Below are 18,736 nucleotides of genomic sequence, written 5' to 3'. Positions count from 1 at the left end.
GATCAATCCGGCTTGCGGTAATTTTGTAGAAGGTAGGGTGATAGCTGGGCTATGTAGATTGGGCAAGATGGGTATATTTGGCAAATAAGCAGTTGGAAATGATCCTGGTAGGCAGTGAGGAAGCTAGCCTAGCTCGATTGTAAGGGACTTTCCAGAAACTAATAGAAGATAGAGTTTGCTAAGAAGAGAAGCAACATACTTCAGCAGACCTAAAATGGCAGGAAAATCTGGAATGGGTCCCAGAGTTGGTGAGAAATATTTAGAGATACAGAGCAGAGAAAAACTAAAGAAAGCTGGTGTTCTGTTATGTTTTAAAGATATTTTTAAGGTAATCTGTGTAAGTTTGGGTCTGGAGGCTCAGGGGTCAGCCTGAAAACCTGGTAACCAAGGTGAATAGTTAGTAGCAACAGGAATAGGTAAAAGGAGACAAATATAAGGTATTTTTTTAAAAAATGGAACTGTGACAATTAAAAATAGAAAGACAAGGAAAAAGAACAATATCCAAATGTTTATGGGAGTAAATTATTTAAGGAAGAACTTTAGAAAGAGAAAGACGTTACAAGGTGTCATGGTAGATGAAATTGCAGTATATTTTTTAAGGCAAAGTAGTGAAAGTGGATGGAATGTCAAGGATCATGACACTAGGTCAAGGGAAGGTGGGGGGTGGGGTATGGCTTAGGTTTCTTAGTGAGGAATCACCAGAGGGAGGAAAGGATCATTTGAAAGCAAACTAAACTAAAAAGCAAAACGCAAACCCTCGCTTGGTTTGGAGCACACTGGAAAAAAACCTGACACTGGGTGAAGAAGATACTTGTATCTCCATCAAAAAAAATCAGTTATGCTCCTAACTTATTACATTGCATGGCTCTTCTACGCAACAAAGGGCAGGTGAGGGCAAAAACCTTCAGTTGTCTCTGGAAAGTCCTATAGTTATATTCTCATGCGATAGATCCAATAGTGAAGGGCTAGTCACTCCTCTGGGATCCTTTCCCTGTGCATGTGTATTTTACAAACCAGTTTTGCTAATTAAATTCAAGTAGAGAATTGTGCCTGGTTGTTTGTGGGTGGTCTGTTTGTTTGTTTGGATTTTTCCATTTTTACCACAGCTGCTTGTTTAAATGGCTTATTTGGCTTCTAATCTTGCATTTTTAAAAATTATTTCAAATATTTTATCTGTTTTTTAATATTTAACTTTGTAAATGCATGGGGAAAGAAACAAAAAACAAAAATCACAACTATGCTAGCTTGAGAGGTACAAAGAAACGTTTCCTGAAGGACTCATTCTACATTTCACCTCCACAAATAGTTCTCTTAACACCCTGATATTTTTGGAAACACAACTTATCAAAATTTGTTGATTTGTTTAATGTCAATATTCCTTATGTACTGTGGAATCCAGAGAGGAAGGATTGAGTCTGATTTTTGTTTTGTTTTGTTTTTTACACTGTTAACACAGACCAGCTCCCCTCCCCAAACTACTGGGAACCTATAGTGGGCACTTTTCAAATGCCTGTGAATTAATGAATGAATAAATGAAAGACTGAGTTAAGATGATGACTTTTGCTCTGAAAAGAGAACTAAATATCTTTTTGTTTATGCTTTGTTAGTTGCTGAATTTTGAGTGCTGGAAAATAGTTGTCCAATTCTGGATCCAGAAGAACACCTTGGCTAGGAATGAAGGAAATTTTTATTCTATGTTCCTGAGGTCTTATTCCAAATGACTGATCTTAATGCTTCAGGAAAATCATAAGCCACATACTCCCAACTTCCTCCCAGAACTTATAAAAAACAAAACAAAACTCCATTATAGGACAACTAAGAGCTTAAATAAGGCCATATTAATAACATGGAAAGACAAATAAGGAGACATAATACAGTAATTTATTGGGGTCTCTTATATTGGCCAGTCTCTGGAATAATACAGATCATATTGATTCATGCTCCTTCAAAACAGGAGTTCGAAAGAGCTCTCCATAATACCAGTTTGATTCATTCCATTATTAAAAGATGTCAGATAATTAGAAGCAAAATAAGTCATTTAAATAAGCAGCTGTGGTAAAAATGCAAAACGCTGGTTTGATTCATTCTATTATCATTGATTCCATTATTGGCAAAATCTCTATGTTGCTTTTTGTATAAAAGACAGATTCCCCTGGGGCGCCTGGGTGGCTCAGTTGTTAAGCGTCTGCCTTCGGCTCAGGTCATGACCCCAGGGTCCTGGGATGGAGCCCCCGCATCCGGCTTCCTGCTCAGCGGGAAGCCTGCTTCTCCCTCTTCCACTCCCCCTGCTTGTGTTTCGTCTCTCACTGTCTCTCTCTGTCAAATAAATAAATAAAACCTTAAAAAAAAAAAAAAGACAGATTCCCATACTCACCTTAGTCAGCCAAGGCTCAGCTGGTCCCTCAATCTTCTGTGAGCAAAATATCTGCCTTATTCACTGACTTTACCAAGCATCTCACTTTAATGAGGCACAAGCCATGTTTTTTTGTATCCATAGCAGATTGTCAACTTTGATCAAGGTCTAGGCGTGCTCAACACACTTTTTGAAATGCAGATCTAATCATATCACTTATCTGCTCAATGTCCTATCATGGTTTCTCATTGTTCTTAGAAGTCCTACATCTTTAACGAGATTCTGCATGGCCTGCGGCCAGTTTTCAACCTGAACTGACATCGCCTACCCCTTAGTCCAAGCATTCCAACTGGGCTTGCTCAGCCCCTTTAACACACCAAATTTCTCTTTTCCTCTGGCTTTTACCCAGATTCTCTTCTCTGCTTGAAACTCAGCCTCACCCTCCACTCAATGACCACATTGGATTAATACCTATTGACTCTTCGGATTCACATTAAATTCATTCAACAAATATTTTCTGAGAAAATCCAGTGTCAGGGACTATTTTAGGCCTTGGAGAGCCAGATAATAATAAATCAAACAATCCAAATATAAATAGGAAATAATCAGGTATGATCAATGTAATACAAAGAATTTTAAAAAGTACAGGACTTGTGACATGGTGGCTCTTGTTGGATTGGTTGAACATGGATGGTCGCCCTGAGAAAAGACGTTCAAACCAAGATCAGAAGAGCAGGAACTAGTCCCATACAGCTCTGGGACAGGCAGAGGGAACAGCAAATATAAAATATCTAAAATGAGGATGAGTTTGGTGTGTATAAAGAACAAAAGATGGCTGGAACTGAGCGGAAGAGCATTTTGAGATGGACTAAGATACAGGTACAAGAGGAACATACACGAAGAGATATAGATACACAATACAGATTTATGCAAGGTTTTGTTAGACAGGTCAGGGAAGGAGTCTGAATTTTTTTCTAAGTGAATCGTGGAAAGCCACTGGAGGGTGGTGAGCAGAAAAGTGAGCTGGTATAATTTATATTTCAAAAAGATAATCTGATTTTGCTGTATGAAGAATGGATTACAGGTATGGAGCAAAAATGGAAGAGGAAGACAACAGAAGAGGTTCAAGGAGGCTCAGCTAAACGGTAAAGGGGGAAATGGAAAGAAGGAGGCAGGTCCGGGATATATGTTGGAACAATTCAGTAAGAGAAGCTGACCTGGTTGTTGAGCGTAGGGGAGAGAGAAATCAGGGAAAATCTACAGGGTTTTTACTTGATCATCCGGACGGATGGCAGGGCTGTGCTGTTAGTACAGCGTTGTGCTGAGAAGAAGACCGCCTGGTTAGAAGCCTGGCTCCACCATCTCATGCCATTTGACTGTACGACTGCAAATCAGATACCTAACCTCTCTACTCATGTGTTTCTGCACTTACGAAACTGGGAAAATAACAACCCTACCTCATAGGGTTATTGCAGAAATTTAATAATGCAATTAATATAAACTGCTTAAAACAGCTTTTGGAATATAACAAACCCTCAATGAGTGTGGCTACTATTATTATTGCTATTGTTGCAGTTATTATAATAACCTAGATGTGAAAGGTAATGAAATACACACTTGTGAAAATCAACATGTTTTAGCCATTAAAGTTGAAATAGTCATTAGATATCCCCATGGAGATGTTGATAGGCAGAAGTATACAAATCTGGGGGCACATGGGTGGCTCAGCAGGTTAAGTGTCTGCCTTTGGCTCAGGTCATGATCTCAGGGTCCTGGGATCGAGCCTCACATCAGGCTCCCTGCTCAGCAGGGGGTCGCTTTTCCCTCTGTCCGCCTCCTCCAGCTCACGTGTGCACACACTCTCTCTCTCTCAAATAAATAATAAAATCTTTTTTTAAAAAAAGAAGTATATAAGTCTTAAGTTTTGAGGAATAGTCACTCCTGAAGATAAGTTTTGGAAGTCACTTACAAAGAGATGGTATTTAGAGATTTAGAGCCACGCATAAAGTCCCCTAGGGAGACACTGAAGAGAGGAAAAGGCAGGGAGCCAAAAATTCTGCTTAGTGGCATTTCAACATTTAGAGATCAGGGTAAGAGAGGAGGAGCCAGGGAAGGAGGCTGAGAAGGAGCTGACAGTGAGATAGGAAGTAATCCCGGGATGAAGCCAAGAAACAAGCATGCTAAGACGGGACTAGTTAACTGTCTCCTATGCTAAGGAGAGATCAAGTAAGATAAGAACAGAGAAGCGGACAGTGGAATTAACAAACTGGAGGTCCTTGGGAATCTTGCCAAGGGCTTTCTCAGTAGAATATAAGAAATTGAAACTTGAATATCACTTCCTTTGAGAAACCTTTTCTGAGTGTCTAGAATAGATTAGCACTTGTCATTTCTCTAGTACTTATCATCCAGGTAATTGTAAAGAAAGTTGACTTTGCATTAAATCATTATCCATGTAAAAGATATCATTTGTATAATTATTAGTTTAATTTCTATCTTCCCTAATGGCTAGTAATCTACTGGATGGCAGGGATCATGCCTATCATGCTTTTCACATTATCCTTAATAACTAGTAGAATGCCTGATACATAATATTGCTCAGTTTATATTGAATGAATGAATAAATTAATGAATGACTTCACGTGACTGTACCAAAAACACATTTTTTAAAAAATGAACTTCTTTTAATTAACACCTACATTAATTGACATGCTTACTTTCAGGTTATTTCTAAGTTGTTGGCATAACTAAATAATTGCTTTTATTGCAAACCACCTGAAACCATTTTGGAGGAAGCAGGTAGAATAAAAATAGTGAACAAATAGTCTACTTTGCCCTGGGACATTATCTGTTTTAAGTTTCTTTATTCCAAAGGATAAACAATATCTCAACTCCAGTAGCTCATTTTAGCACTCAATCTAAAATTGATTACCATCCAGCCGTTATTAAAACCCAGTTGATATAAGATATTTGAGAAAATAAATCTATGGACCAAGTTAACTGTCCATTGCTCTCAATTGGTTTTTAGCTCTATCCTATTATAAGTGAAATCACCAAATATCTTCCTTGAATTGCACTTGGTTAGGTCTTTTGAAATGACACTATAGAAACTGTGGGCATTTATTATTATGTCCTTGGCTTTTACAGAGGGTTAATGTAAGTAATCATATACTGAGAATATATCTGCATCTTCTAATGACATCAAAACTATCACATGGTCTCAATATTGTTCATTGCTCCAAATAAAAACAAGCCATATGATAAATTTTGCTAGAGTATACTGAGAAAGAGCTGTGTATTTTTTTACTGATTAATATGTAACAATTATGAAATTCAATTCAATATCCTTTTTACCTTTCTCCTAGGAAATTGAAATATATATATTTACATTCAATTCCAATACATGCTCATGGCCTAAGTTTCTGTAACTTTTCTCTATAGTATATGTATTCCTTTATGCAATTTATTTATATGTGTGCTTTTGTCACAAATTATCTACACTTTTTTGAAGTAGAAATAAAGAGAAACTGAAAGAAAGTGCTTCTCTCTTCCCTTCGGTTAATCCCAGAGATAAACTATTTTTCATGATCTTGCTCAAATAAAACCAATTCCATGAAGACATTTTTGACACTTCAAGGACAGCCTGACTCCATCTTCTACCTCCCAAGAAAATATTTGGATCATCATATAAAATTTAATATCTTATTATATACTACTCCCAACTATATGGTCACATTTAAAGATTTTTATTTGTCTGTTTTAGGATTTAGAGCCAAGCAGAAATTAAAACAAGGCAAAAAAAAAAAAAAAAAAAGACATGGTAAATACCAAGAGTGATGACTAAACATTGTGCCACTTCAGAAATTAATATGTTTTCGTTTTAAATTATAAGCATTACCTAGACTTTACCAAATCTCCTTGCTGCTGAACTGCTCAGATTCAAATATGAAAAAAAAATCTTGTTTTAAATGATTTAGCCCACATGGCATTATAAAGTAAGCTAAGTGTAATTCTTCAAATACAAGTAGATGCACTTCAATTTTTTTTTTTTTCCCAGAGAGGGGTGGTATAGCCATTAGATTACTAAGTATAACATTAGACTCCTAAAATTTGCCAAATCACATGGGCTAGAATTATGAACACATAATTGCCTCTAAAATATCCATATCAAGATAAAAGTAACATTAAATTTCCATCTGATAAAAGTCGTGTTTGCCTAAATTAGTTCCTAACAGTGGTATAAAACTTTTTCATTTTCTCTAAAAATAACTATTAAATTTATTCTAAATTTAAAGAGGCAGTTGAGCTATATTTTTAACACAAAATTAGTTCATGTATTTTTTTCATTTTTGAGATCTGAAAACATATCGTTTGGATCGTTTCTTTTTTCAAAAGTGTTAATTGCACAATATCCCATCCTAATAGTGAACAATTTATTTCTTATTTCCTTCCAGTTCTTGTCCATAAGCACATATATTTATCCCACTTACAACCATAATACTCAACATTATTTCCCTCCTTTAAGGACATCTAATCAAAACATTTCTCCTTAAATTTCCATTATGATAGTTTTATTAACTATGTACTATAATATTAAAAATAATTCTGTTAACAAATATTTTTTAATGTATTTTAAAGAACTACACAACAATGTGCCAAATAACAGAGGATGAAGAGTTAAAACACTGAGGAAAAAGAATGTATACAACCAGAAGTGAAAGAAAGTCTAAATGTTCGCTGGATGGGTGAGACTGAATGAGATGCGGTTACAGAGACCTCTCAGACAAAACAGGGGAAATGAGATTAGCAGGCAGAGCCCTGTATCCCCTTCCCTTTTTTCAACCTTATTAGCAGCTTTCCTTATGATCACTAATAGCATTTCCAATACTATAATAGTGATAGTCTATGTTACCATGCCAGAGGAAACCACAAAATGTCTCAGTTGACTAACTTCCACCTGTTCCTAGGTCCATCAGAGCAATGTTATAATAGGAGATAGCTCTATGTCACTTCTACTTTGCAGTGAACAAAATCTTTTTTTCAATGTGAAATGCTTTAAACTAGAATCTTGCCTCTAGATAGCTGTATGAATTTTATTACTAAAACATTATCACATTTTTACTTATTGCTAAAACAAACAAACAAATAAAACCTGTAATATTTCTCCTCTGGGATGGCAAATTCAAATCAACACTAATTACATTACCTGTTTCAGACATCTTGATTTTTTTTCTGCCAATCTTCAGAGAGCAATAGTCTTGTAATTAGCCAATTGTACATTGAACCCCCAAATTCATATCCTTTACACCAAAGCATCCAAATCAAAACACAGCTCAGGATTTCCTCCAATGTGGAATCAAATCTTATTTTCTACCAATTTCCAACACTCTCCCAAATGAAAACTAAACAGCAATACTTTTGGATCCCATACCCAAGAAACCTTGGCTTACCTTGTTACCATTAGACAAATTATTAACAGCAACGAAAACCCTATAGTCTTTATTGTTGTAGATCTTTATTGTTGTCAGATGAGCTGTTGTTCTAGTTGTGGTATACTACACATGCAAAGTGTGCTGAAACAAATGTTTCAATAATTTATTTCTCATGAATTAATTCATTTAAGTATATTTTCACAAGGCACAATACACATTTCAGGAACAAAGTGACCAGGATACATACACCTGTTCCAGAAGCAGTGTTCCAAGATGCACCTAAAAATGTTTACTAACAGAGTTTTGTACTTTATCATATTGAGAGGTCTAGAAAGGACACCTGGTTCTTAATGCTGATTATCAGTATATGATGTGTTTAAGAACAACAATGGAGCCAACTGAAAGTTAAATCCTAAACTGCAGTAGAGCAGAACGAATATTTAGCTATCATTGAGAAAATCATCCATCATCTACACCAACTCTGCTTGCCATTATACAGACCAAGCAATTGACTGATTTCTTCATTTTTTAGCTATTTAGTCTGCTGTCCTGCAATTCAGTCATTCAGAGCGTGGTATTTAGAGAAAGGATATGAACATAAATATAGGATTCAAATTGGATCAAAGTCAGGTCCTTGTCAGTTATACATAAAAAAATGGACAAAGCTTTATTACTATAACAATTCATTTTATGGAATCTTACTTTATGTGAGTACAACTAAGAATGAGGCAACATAAGGTATGACTAAAAGATTTTTTTTAATAAAATAAATACATATGATTAAGTGGATGGTCAAGTCCTTGAAAACATTGCTGTATAGAATGTGGCATTTAATTTTAAATTTTCAATTGGCAAACTGGTCATTGCTTCAGGATTTTTTAACTTGAGAAAGTCAGAAAAATATGAGAATAATAATAAAAACAACTGAACTATAAATAATACTATAAAGTTAAATGTATTAAAATATTGAAAATTCTATTAAAGTCTTGCATAAAACCAAATGACAACATTTATATTTAAAATTAAGATGATTATGAACACCTCTTTATACATCTTTCCAATACACAGTTTTCATTGGTGGGAAAACATTCATTCCTGCCCACTGAAATTATAAGAACATCTGAAGCAATCAGTGCCTGATTAGATACTATGTGGAACTAGTGTGTACTTGAAAAATGTTACAGAAATATTTTACACCTATATTTGCTATGGTATATCTATTGTCCACCATACTCCAAAATCAAAATAACAAAGTAGAAAAATATCAAGATTTCACTTTGCATTGCTAAAATATCTCCTTCCCCAAGACATACAAACTTGATTGACAAAAACTATTCTTTTTTTTTGTATTTTGAGATTGACATGAACATAGGCTTATAATTACATAGAAGTAACTAACACTGAAGAGGAAAAAAAACTGATTCTCAATGACCAAAATATATGATATGAACAATTATTATAAAGGAAAACATAACTTAAATTCCTTTTTCAAAATCTTTTAGATAATGAAAGTGTGAGGTGCCTTTTATGCAAGTAACAGCATAAATTATATGCCTCTAAAAAGCGTATAGTATGTGATAAGATTTTGAGAATAATTAAGATTAAAAAGATGAAATCTTTTGTGATAAATTGTACTCTTTTAGCAAATACTCTTAACTAAAATACCATAATAGAAGTGTCTTATTAAATGATAAAGTAATTTTACTCCCAAAATTGTGCCAATACTATAAAAATAAACTTTTACATGTAGAATATCAAGTTTCTCTTTTAATAATGGGTTATTACATAAAACAATATGTGTATTTCAGAGTACTTGATAAGTTATTTTACAAATAATATTTCCCTATAATTTTCTTCAAAACCAAGGATCTCCAATTTGATTTTGTTTTACATGTGTGTACATTATTGACTTGAACTCTTTATCACCTTATAAAATCAACACATTTTCCAAATCAAATAATTCAACGTAAATATACTTAGACAAATATTTCTAATTATCTGACAAATTTTTAAAAAACCCAAATCTGTACCACAATGACAGACAATGCTTCCCCAAACCCAGTCCATATGCATATTCTCAGAGACTTATAAACTTGTTTCTAAACTCATGTCAAATTTCAGGCAATTTTATGGCATTGTAAAAAAAGGTGGAAGGAAAAATTTGTCCAGGGACTAATTCTTCTTGAAAGGCCCTGACATTGTTGCCTTTCACAGTGCTATAAAGTGAAACCAGGAAAAACATCACTCAACAATGTGAATAATTTCACTACCTTTTACCTTCAAATTTTAAAATTAACCCTAGCTGTCTTCCATCAAGTAATTTATGAACACACTTATAGAATTTATTGAAAATATCAAAAATTTTGGTTCAAAGAAAGTGAACAAGCATAGAACAATGAATGAAACAAAGCAAAGCAAAACAAAACAAATCAAAACAAAACTATCACATACTTCATGGATTAATGGTGAAAAGAAAAGAAGAGACTTCTTACCAAGTACCCCAAGTCGATAGTTGACTGTGATGACGATCACGTTGCCATAACTTGCCAAGACACTCCCATCATATAAATTTCCAGTACCTTCCATATATGAGCCACCATGGATATACACCATCACTGGTTTGGGACCCCCACTGTCCCGAATATCTGAAAAACAAACGGTTGGCAATTGTCCTTATCCTCAAAAAACACACACAATGAAGCAGAGAATACATTTTTCCATTTTAGGGACAAAAGAGCATGATTTTAATATAGTTCTTTAAATTGCTGTTTTGTTAAAGTGTTTCTTCAGCAACTCGTTTTATGAGCTATTGTGAAAAGAGCAATAGATATTCACTGTTTTCTAGCTAAAATTTTGTTTAAAATTATAAACTGAATTACAAAACTTGGACAAATTCAAAATGGGTGTGAATTTTAGCGCTTTTTGATTGATTTCTAAAGTGACTGTAGAATAAAAAGAAAGAATGATAATGGGTCTTAGAACTATTTTTTTTTAAATGTCATAGACCTCAAAAAAAAAAAAGTCATAGACCTCATATGGAATTTATGAGCCATATGCTAAGGACAATGTTATCACTGCTATTGTGAGTAAAACACTCTGTTTCTCCATTTCTTATTTACTATAAAGATTTTATTGAATGCATCATGATTATATTGAATAATTTATGCTCTAATTTGCGAACATAATTACAACACTGTGTTTTAGGTTGCAAGAAGTTTCATTTCACTACTCAAGTACCAACTGGCAGATGAATGTTTAGGCAGTAAAGTCTATATTTTTGTTGTTGTACGAAGGGTACTGTCACTTAAATGATATTTTTTCGTTAAGTCTGGGTTATCTGCTCACTCCACTAACCCTACCCTCTGGAAGAAGAAAAACTAAATTATATTTTTCACCTCTTTGTGTAACTATTGTACTCTTCTTCGTCCCATTTTGACTCTATGATTTTGTCATGTAGACATAAAATAGAATACAGCTAAGTCTAGGTGTAAAGTACCCATTTTTAGAATGATGTTAAAGTGATTTTTACAGCTCTGACTTTTAATCAACTGTGTTTGCTTTACTAAGATACTTTCCCCAAATTTTGTAGTTTTCAATAAGGATCTAGAAATAATATATAAGGGAACCATAACATAATTTTAACTGGCATTAAAATTCTCTAATTTCTAAAGAAATAGGTGCTTAATTTTATATTGGCAAACATGGTTTTAACTATTGAATATTGAAATATTATATATGTATGTAAATGATTATGAATACATACACATACATACATCAAACATTACTATTCTATAATAGCCCATTATGTCTTCTACCCACAATTGAAACTAAATTAGATCAAGTGTATTTTCTTCTTGTTAATGCCAACATTAAAAAACATCATTTAAAAGTATAGTTTTGTTCCTTTGCTTTTGACATTTTTTATCAAACTTAAATCTCCTACAGTCTTTGCAATTGAGGTTTCAGCTTTCAGAATAGACTAATATAGTACAAATTCGTTGAAAAATCTGGTGATTATTTAGATGCTGCTTTATGTTTCTTGTGAAAAGGGTGACTAATACAAATGCCTCAATTTTTCTACTGTAATAATAAAGTAATTTCCTTAAATTAAAAATCCTTTTAGGATCAGGAATTGCAGCTCAACTTGTTTGTCCAGATTTTCAAGTTAGGGAAACAGCTCATTGAAGAATTTAGAGACTTTTTAAAAAGACTATTTTAAATTGACTTAATACCAGTATATAAATTTACCATAATCCCCTCCCCCATCTCCAAGGGTATACTTGAGTGTCTTATTTTTAAGTGGTGAGAGGAGGATACTTTGACATCAAAACTATCCATTAGACACAACTACATTTAGAAGGAAAACCTAAATTTATTTTCTCCTTAAATCCTTAGGAGGGAAAATGGTATTCACTCATTTGTAAAGATCTGGGGGCTTGCAGAGATGTTAGGCTTACACAGAGAAAACAATCCTTTTGAAATTTTTAACTCTCTTCCATTTTTAAATGCCTGTTTGCTAGATACAGCTTTAGCTTATTTTTCTAATATGGCTGGCACTGAAAAAGCAATAATAAATTATTAAACTGAAATCATTAACGGACTGTTCACAGCAGACACTGTACTCTGCTAATTGTATGCTTGTAGGTAGCACAGAGGGAGGCTGTTTCAGAATTCTTCTTTAATTAAAATCACATAGAATTACAAAGCACCAACTGTGAACAGTAATGAAATCTTGGTAGAACCATTCTGTTCACCTGGAAAACAATACAGGCACACATTGAGAAGACTTGCCACATTTTATACCTAATAACAGAATGAAGTGGACATTGTCAGGAAACACTGAAAATATGACAATACATCCTAGGAGCTACTTTGAGTGGTATCTTTTTATTTTTCTTTGAAAATTAGACTTGAAAGAATTACTGATAGTTTGGGCTGATTCTAATTTCTAATTTGTCTTTTCAAATTTCTCAAAGATTTCAGCCTTGTCTAAGAACTTAATATACCAAGCAGTTCTTTTCTAGAAAGTTATATGTAATTCTAATCCTGTGTTCTGAACAATATTTCTTTTTGCATGAAGTAATCCGGAAGCTAATAGTATATGGGGTACTTACTATCAAAATAAGTAAAATTCTTACATATAACAACCCTTAAAATTGCTAATAAAGTTTGGAAAGATGCCATATTTCTATTACAGGACAACTGGAGTTCTATGATAGTGTTTTATCACAGAGGTCTATTCTAGACTTTATTTTCTTCATAGTATACAGGTCTTTTTGATGTAAATATAAATAGTAAATAGTTTAAATATAATAATATAATAATAAATATAGTTTAAATTATACCTATCTTTACTTTGATTTTTTTTAAAAAAACAAAATCTTTATAAACTAATATATCAGATAGTCTACTACTGAATACCATCTGTTAATGCCATCATTTTAATAAAATTTTAAGGAACCATTATGTCTTTGGTGCAAATGTATTAGATGTACTTTAGTAATTTGTGATGAATTTATTAGAGCCAAGTCATCCCTCTAAATCTTGTCTCATATTTTTCTCTATAAAGAAGGGGGATTTCACCTAACATTTCTGACTTTGCCTAAGCAGCTGCTACTGACTTTACTAAAATCAAAACCACTCTCAGAGACTAAAACACTAGTTCAGCTACAGTAAAAATATAAATGTTCATAAAACATGTTTATATTTTCTGTTATGTGCATTTTTTTAGGCTTTGCCATACATCTAAGTCTCTGAAGAGTGGATGGTAAGGGGGAAGTACTTATTATGATTGTTGTATGATGATTATTTTCCTTTTAAATTTTTTAGGGTAGGAAAGTATTTAAGTTTTTCAAGTTAAAAAAGTAATAAACTTGGAATCTTAGTAGATATCTCTATTTTAAATTTTTTTTTTGCTAAAATAGATAGCAATCTTATCATTTTCTTTTAAATAGTTCATGTAAAAGGTTAATAAATTGTATTTTTTTATTATGTTATGTTAATCACCATACATTACATCACTAGTTTTTGATGTAGTGTTCCATGATTCATTGTTTGCGTATAACACCCAGTCCTCCATTCAGTATGTGCTCTCTTTAACACCCACCACCAGGCTAACCCATCCCCCCCCTCCCCTCCAGAACCCTCAGTTTGTTTCTCAGAGTCCATAGTCTCTCATGGTTCATCTCTATTTTAAATTTTAGTAACTATTTTATCTTTCCGATAAACCAAAATTTTAAGCCAATGTAGCAAGTGTCAATAGATCTAGAGCAATTAATGGGGATTTATTTGTGGCTGACAACCAGGGTTTGGAAATCACAATTCCCTTTAATCATCCTAATGAATAATTATTAGTCACATAACTCCTTAAATATGCTTACTGGTTTCCTTCTCTTAAAAAAACTCATTAAGTTCTTAATTGCCCATAATTTAGAGGTGTTGGCATTTAAGTTTTTAAATTGTAGGGTATTTGCCTCAATTTTTCTCTGATAAATATTTCAGGATATTTCAAGATATTTTTGTGTCCTCCTTTACTAATTCTACCAACCTCAGATACCAACTTCATTCCAAACAAGCAAAAGAATCTAGAAGTGTTGGCTAAATACAATTTTTAGTTAAATAAATAAATAAATAAAATAAAAATCTATAAGAACAGTTTTAAAAGGCTCTATTTAGAATATAAAATTGCATCTGAATATTGAAGTATTAATATTAAGATATTCTTAGCACAATTAAAAGCATTTAAATATCTCTTAAATCCCCAAAATAAATTGGTAGAAATCTAGGGTGTTGCTTTGACCCATTTTTATCACTTCAGATTAGTCTTTTTGCAACTATGGAAATAGCCTCAGAAATATGTAGTTTTTTTGGTTATTATAAAACACAACTGAAAAGTGATACAATTGTGTCTGGCCTAAAGCTGGCAAAAGAATAACTAACAGTAAAGACACAAAGTAGAATTAGAAGTAATGAATAGTGCTCCACTAAGAAGCCTTGGGTTAGTTTAAGTGAATGAGGGGCACACCCCAGTCAATGGGTCTGGTAGCCTCTGAATGCAGTAGCTGAGATAGGGACCTGGAAATCAAGTAAAGGATTTGGGTTATCAGTGAATAATGGAGATTAAGTAACTTGACTTTTGACTAAAGTAAAAGGAGTAATTTATCAAGTAGTTTATATTTGTTTTATGTCTAGTGATGTTGATTCATAATTTAGAACAAATTAAATATGAAAATTGGCCTTGGTTTTTATTCACATTCATGTCTACAAAATAATTGTAAAAGGAATTGCATAGAAGATGTTCAGACTTCTCTACAAAGGTTTTTTTATCCTGAGGAATATTTGAATTTATCTTTCTTGTCTTTGCTGTCTAAACAATTATCCAAAATGACAGCACAGAGGAATGGACTCAACTTGAATTGATTGCTCTTAAATTCTACACTCTGAGCATTTAAAAATATTTATTGATTTGATAAGTCTTGTGACTGACTGGCTTAGTACTTAACCTGAATACTACCTGCCAATTTAAACAGGGGTTTAGAACATTTTTAATGGCTATTTAAAAAGTGTTAAATGTGTTTTGAAAGAGGTCTGTAAAATAGATTCACATTTACAGGGCTTAGCTCATTATGGTGGCTCAGAGGTATTTTTGTAAACATGTAAATGTCTTACTGGATGCTATTTATCAAAGGAAAAGAAGAAGTATATTAAATCAGCAAAGTATTTTTTAAATAGGAAAATTATGTATACTAATCTTGTGAGTACTTTCAGAAAATTTAGAGTTTACAAAGCTACACACTAAGAAGTCCTTTATACTTAAGTATTATTTAGATAATAAATGTCTAGGAGTTAAGGATTTTCAGAGGGCTCAGCAAATCCCAAAGCCCCTAGTGGAAGCAGTCTTCTTACAGCTGTGAGAACAAAGTCAATAAATGTCTTGAATGTTTGAAAACTTCTGATTTCCAACAATGTTTTTTAAAAACACCATTTGCATTTTGATATTATAAGTTTATTTTTAGCTATTTAGCATTCAAAATGATAACTGTTGGACAGCTATAATGATTTATTTCAAATACTAATGACTGCTTTGTGTTTAATTTTTAATTCACTGTTGGGGTTCATGGTAAACATATTTTTAATCAGAGATCATAAATTTCACTTAATCAAAATAATTCTTAAGTGTTATAAAATATTAAAACACAATATAATTTTTAAGCTTTCAATACTTCACCTCTATAATTTAATTTTCTACTGTGAAGTAATTTATTAAATAAATATCTCAATGAAAATAATTCAAGTTGTTTAGTAAGGATATATTCATTCACAGTTGTAACTCATGCAACTAGCATTTCTGCTGACCTGCTTGTAGGTTATTTTATTTTGGAAAACCATTCATACTGTATTATTAATATCTTTATGAGATTTAATTTCTAGGGCTCTGGGAGTTACTTTTAAACCTGGGATAACATTAGTCACTTCTTGAAGAATCATAACAAGGGTAGTATTAAAAAAAAAAAAGTCCTAATTGGAACCAAGGTGAACTGAAAATATCAACGGGCCCCTCTGGATACTCCACCTTACACCAGGTAAAAGTACACAATGGAATGAGAAAAGTCAAATCAGTCTAGCAAGTACTTACATGTCCAGAGTGTATCAGAATTGTATTTCATAAGAAAGTTAGAAAGAGAAAACAATTTTGGTATTAGCGAAGTAGGAAATATTTTATTGCTTATAGTTCGCAATACTTTGAAAATCAGAACACTTCCATTCGCCAGGCTAGAAATTATGTGCCTTTGAAATGAAAGGATACCCATCAAATCTGCCTGGACTATTGAAGTGATTGCACAGTTTACTACAGTTATCCAAATAGGCGGAATGCCTTTCTTATCTATACCATTGAATTTATTTATGCAGTATTTAGGCAAATCAATAGAAAACAGTATTTTTGTCATATAAATTATATTGCTCAAGAAACACTTTATATCAGCTTTTAGCTGTCCTTCATTTTATTGGGTATGGGGTTCTTTTTAAACAAATATCAAAGGTAAAAATAAAACACATTTTGATATTGGGTAAAATACATAGATTAGAAAACATGCAAAATGGGTACAGAGAGACTACAGGGGGAGAGATTGTTAGTTCAAAGAATGTGGACAAATTTCAGTCAAAACATGGGATGAAACATATCAAAAGTCAGTTCAAGAAAACAAAAAAAAATGCCCCTCTTTCTAAAACATTTTAATGGTTGGCATCAAAATGTAAAACTTAACATTCATTTTTTTTAAAAAAATTAAAAATGTATATTTATGTGTAACAACAAGCAAGAAGACAAAACACATCAAAAACGGGAATTTAAAAACAACTCTTCAAAAAAAGACAAGAAGTAAAAAAATAGAAAGGGGTGGAAAAAGTGATTGAGGCCTTTGTCATGCAAATAGATTTGGTGGAAAAAAAATACCTTCATCTTCAGCACCGTCATTATCACCTAAATCATCTGTCTGTTTCTTTGTAAGGGGACCTAGGATTGAGAACGGAGAAATGGAGGGAAAAAAAAAAAAAGACAATTCAAGAATAAACAAGACTGAGGGGACAAAAATAAATGTAAATACTAAAATTCTCAAGAGTATTTCCAAAAAGAGCGGGGAAGTGGTTAAGTCAAAGTTGATTATCTATTTTGTTTAAGAAAAAAAGAATCCCTCTCCCCAAAATATCTTATAGAGGATTTGGTTTGTGAATATATCCAACATAAAAAATACATTATGGTTTGAAACTCAAGTCATAAGCAAAGGAAATGATTTTTTTTTTTTTAAATATCCACTGCATACAAAAAAGTAAACAGTTTTAGCTGAAAGAACTTAATTTATTCAGTGTCTTTTCTAATGTGAATTGGTGACAACAATAAAGAAAGTAGGCCAAACTCATCTTTAATTTGGGACAATAAAATAACATTGGGGAAAACAGAGATATGAACATTTTCAGGGTGTTTTTTTTTTTCTCCTAATTTTTTGTAAGAGCATTAACACTTGGATTTTATACATTTTTATATCATACATTTTCCAAAACTGTGACTTTTTAAAATTACTTGTCATTAAACAAATATTTCCCCATGTGTTTTAATTAAATATTAGCTGCGGATTTAAGACATTTGCAACCTGCACAAAAGTATGAACAGATAATCTCATCACTATGTAGATCAAAGGTACCATCAATCGAAGTCAGTGTTTGGTTATTAAGTTAGTTACAGAGTCAGGGCTTACATTTCATAAGCAATTTAGTAATATAACAGAATTATGCCCTCTTGCAATTTCATGTCCAGTATAGTTATTAATAAGGGAATCATGTTTTAGGATAATAATTGTATTAAAACACTGTGAATGTTTAATAAATGTTTTATTATACTTAACAATACTAATTTGCTAGAATAAAGAAGCACACCAAAGGGGAAGTCAAAGGCCATTTGAAAGTAATTTTAAGTGTCACATAATTGACATATTCAGCACACAAAAAAGCAAGTGAAGCCCCACATTTCTTTTCCTTTCCACAACCATTTAATTTGTATGACATTTCATAATCCTCATGCAAAAAGCAATCATTACAAACACAGGACACTCAAGTTAAAAGACAGCCAAACACAGCAGTAAGCAAGAGAATTTTGTCATGCATAAAATAACAGTCATAGAAAAAGGAAGGGAAAAAAAAGACTGAAAGTCATGTATTGATTTCAATAATATAAATAGAAAAGAAGCAGGCATTAACTGCAAGCACACTTCATAAGGAAGGATTGTTAAACATTTCAAGAAAGACTTCTGAGTCTTTTCAGTGATTACTGTGCATTATGTGCGTAATTCAAACTATACCTATTATCAGAACCTTCAAAGAATGAAAAACACCATCCCAGAAAATGGAAGGGAAAAAAAAGAGATATAATCCAGTTATGTTTCATCAGCTCAGAGAAACA

At 32.7% G+C, this 18,736-nt stretch overlaps 1 protein-coding gene across 1 annotated transcript in view; it reads right to left on the bottom strand.

Annotated features, from left to right (window-relative positions):
- NLGN1 (neuroligin 1) overlaps nucleotides 1–17,291 on the bottom strand; it is a 441,636-nt gene extending 424,345 nt beyond the window's left edge. The window contains exons 1-2 of the mRNA XM_081829697.1: nucleotides 17,237–17,291; nucleotides 10,275–10,427 (exon numbers count right to left, since the gene is read on the bottom strand). Of these exons, the coding sequence (XP_081685823.1) occupies nucleotides 10,275–10,395 (121 nt within the window). The 5' untranslated portion in view covers nucleotides 10,396–10,427; nucleotides 17,237–17,291. The remainder of the gene's footprint in view (nucleotides 1–10,274; nucleotides 10,428–17,236) is intronic.
- Between the last annotated feature and the right edge of the window lie 1,445 nt (nucleotides 17,292–18,736).

The sequence above is a fragment of the Leptonychotes weddellii genome, chromosome 1 (assembly GCF_054177405.1).
Source record: "Leptonychotes weddellii isolate Sample4059 chromosome 1, ASM5417740v2, whole genome shotgun sequence".
Taxonomy (NCBI): domain Eukaryota; kingdom Metazoa; phylum Chordata; class Mammalia; order Carnivora; family Phocidae; genus Leptonychotes; species Leptonychotes weddellii.
This window is presented reverse-complemented; position numbering and strand designations above follow the sequence as displayed.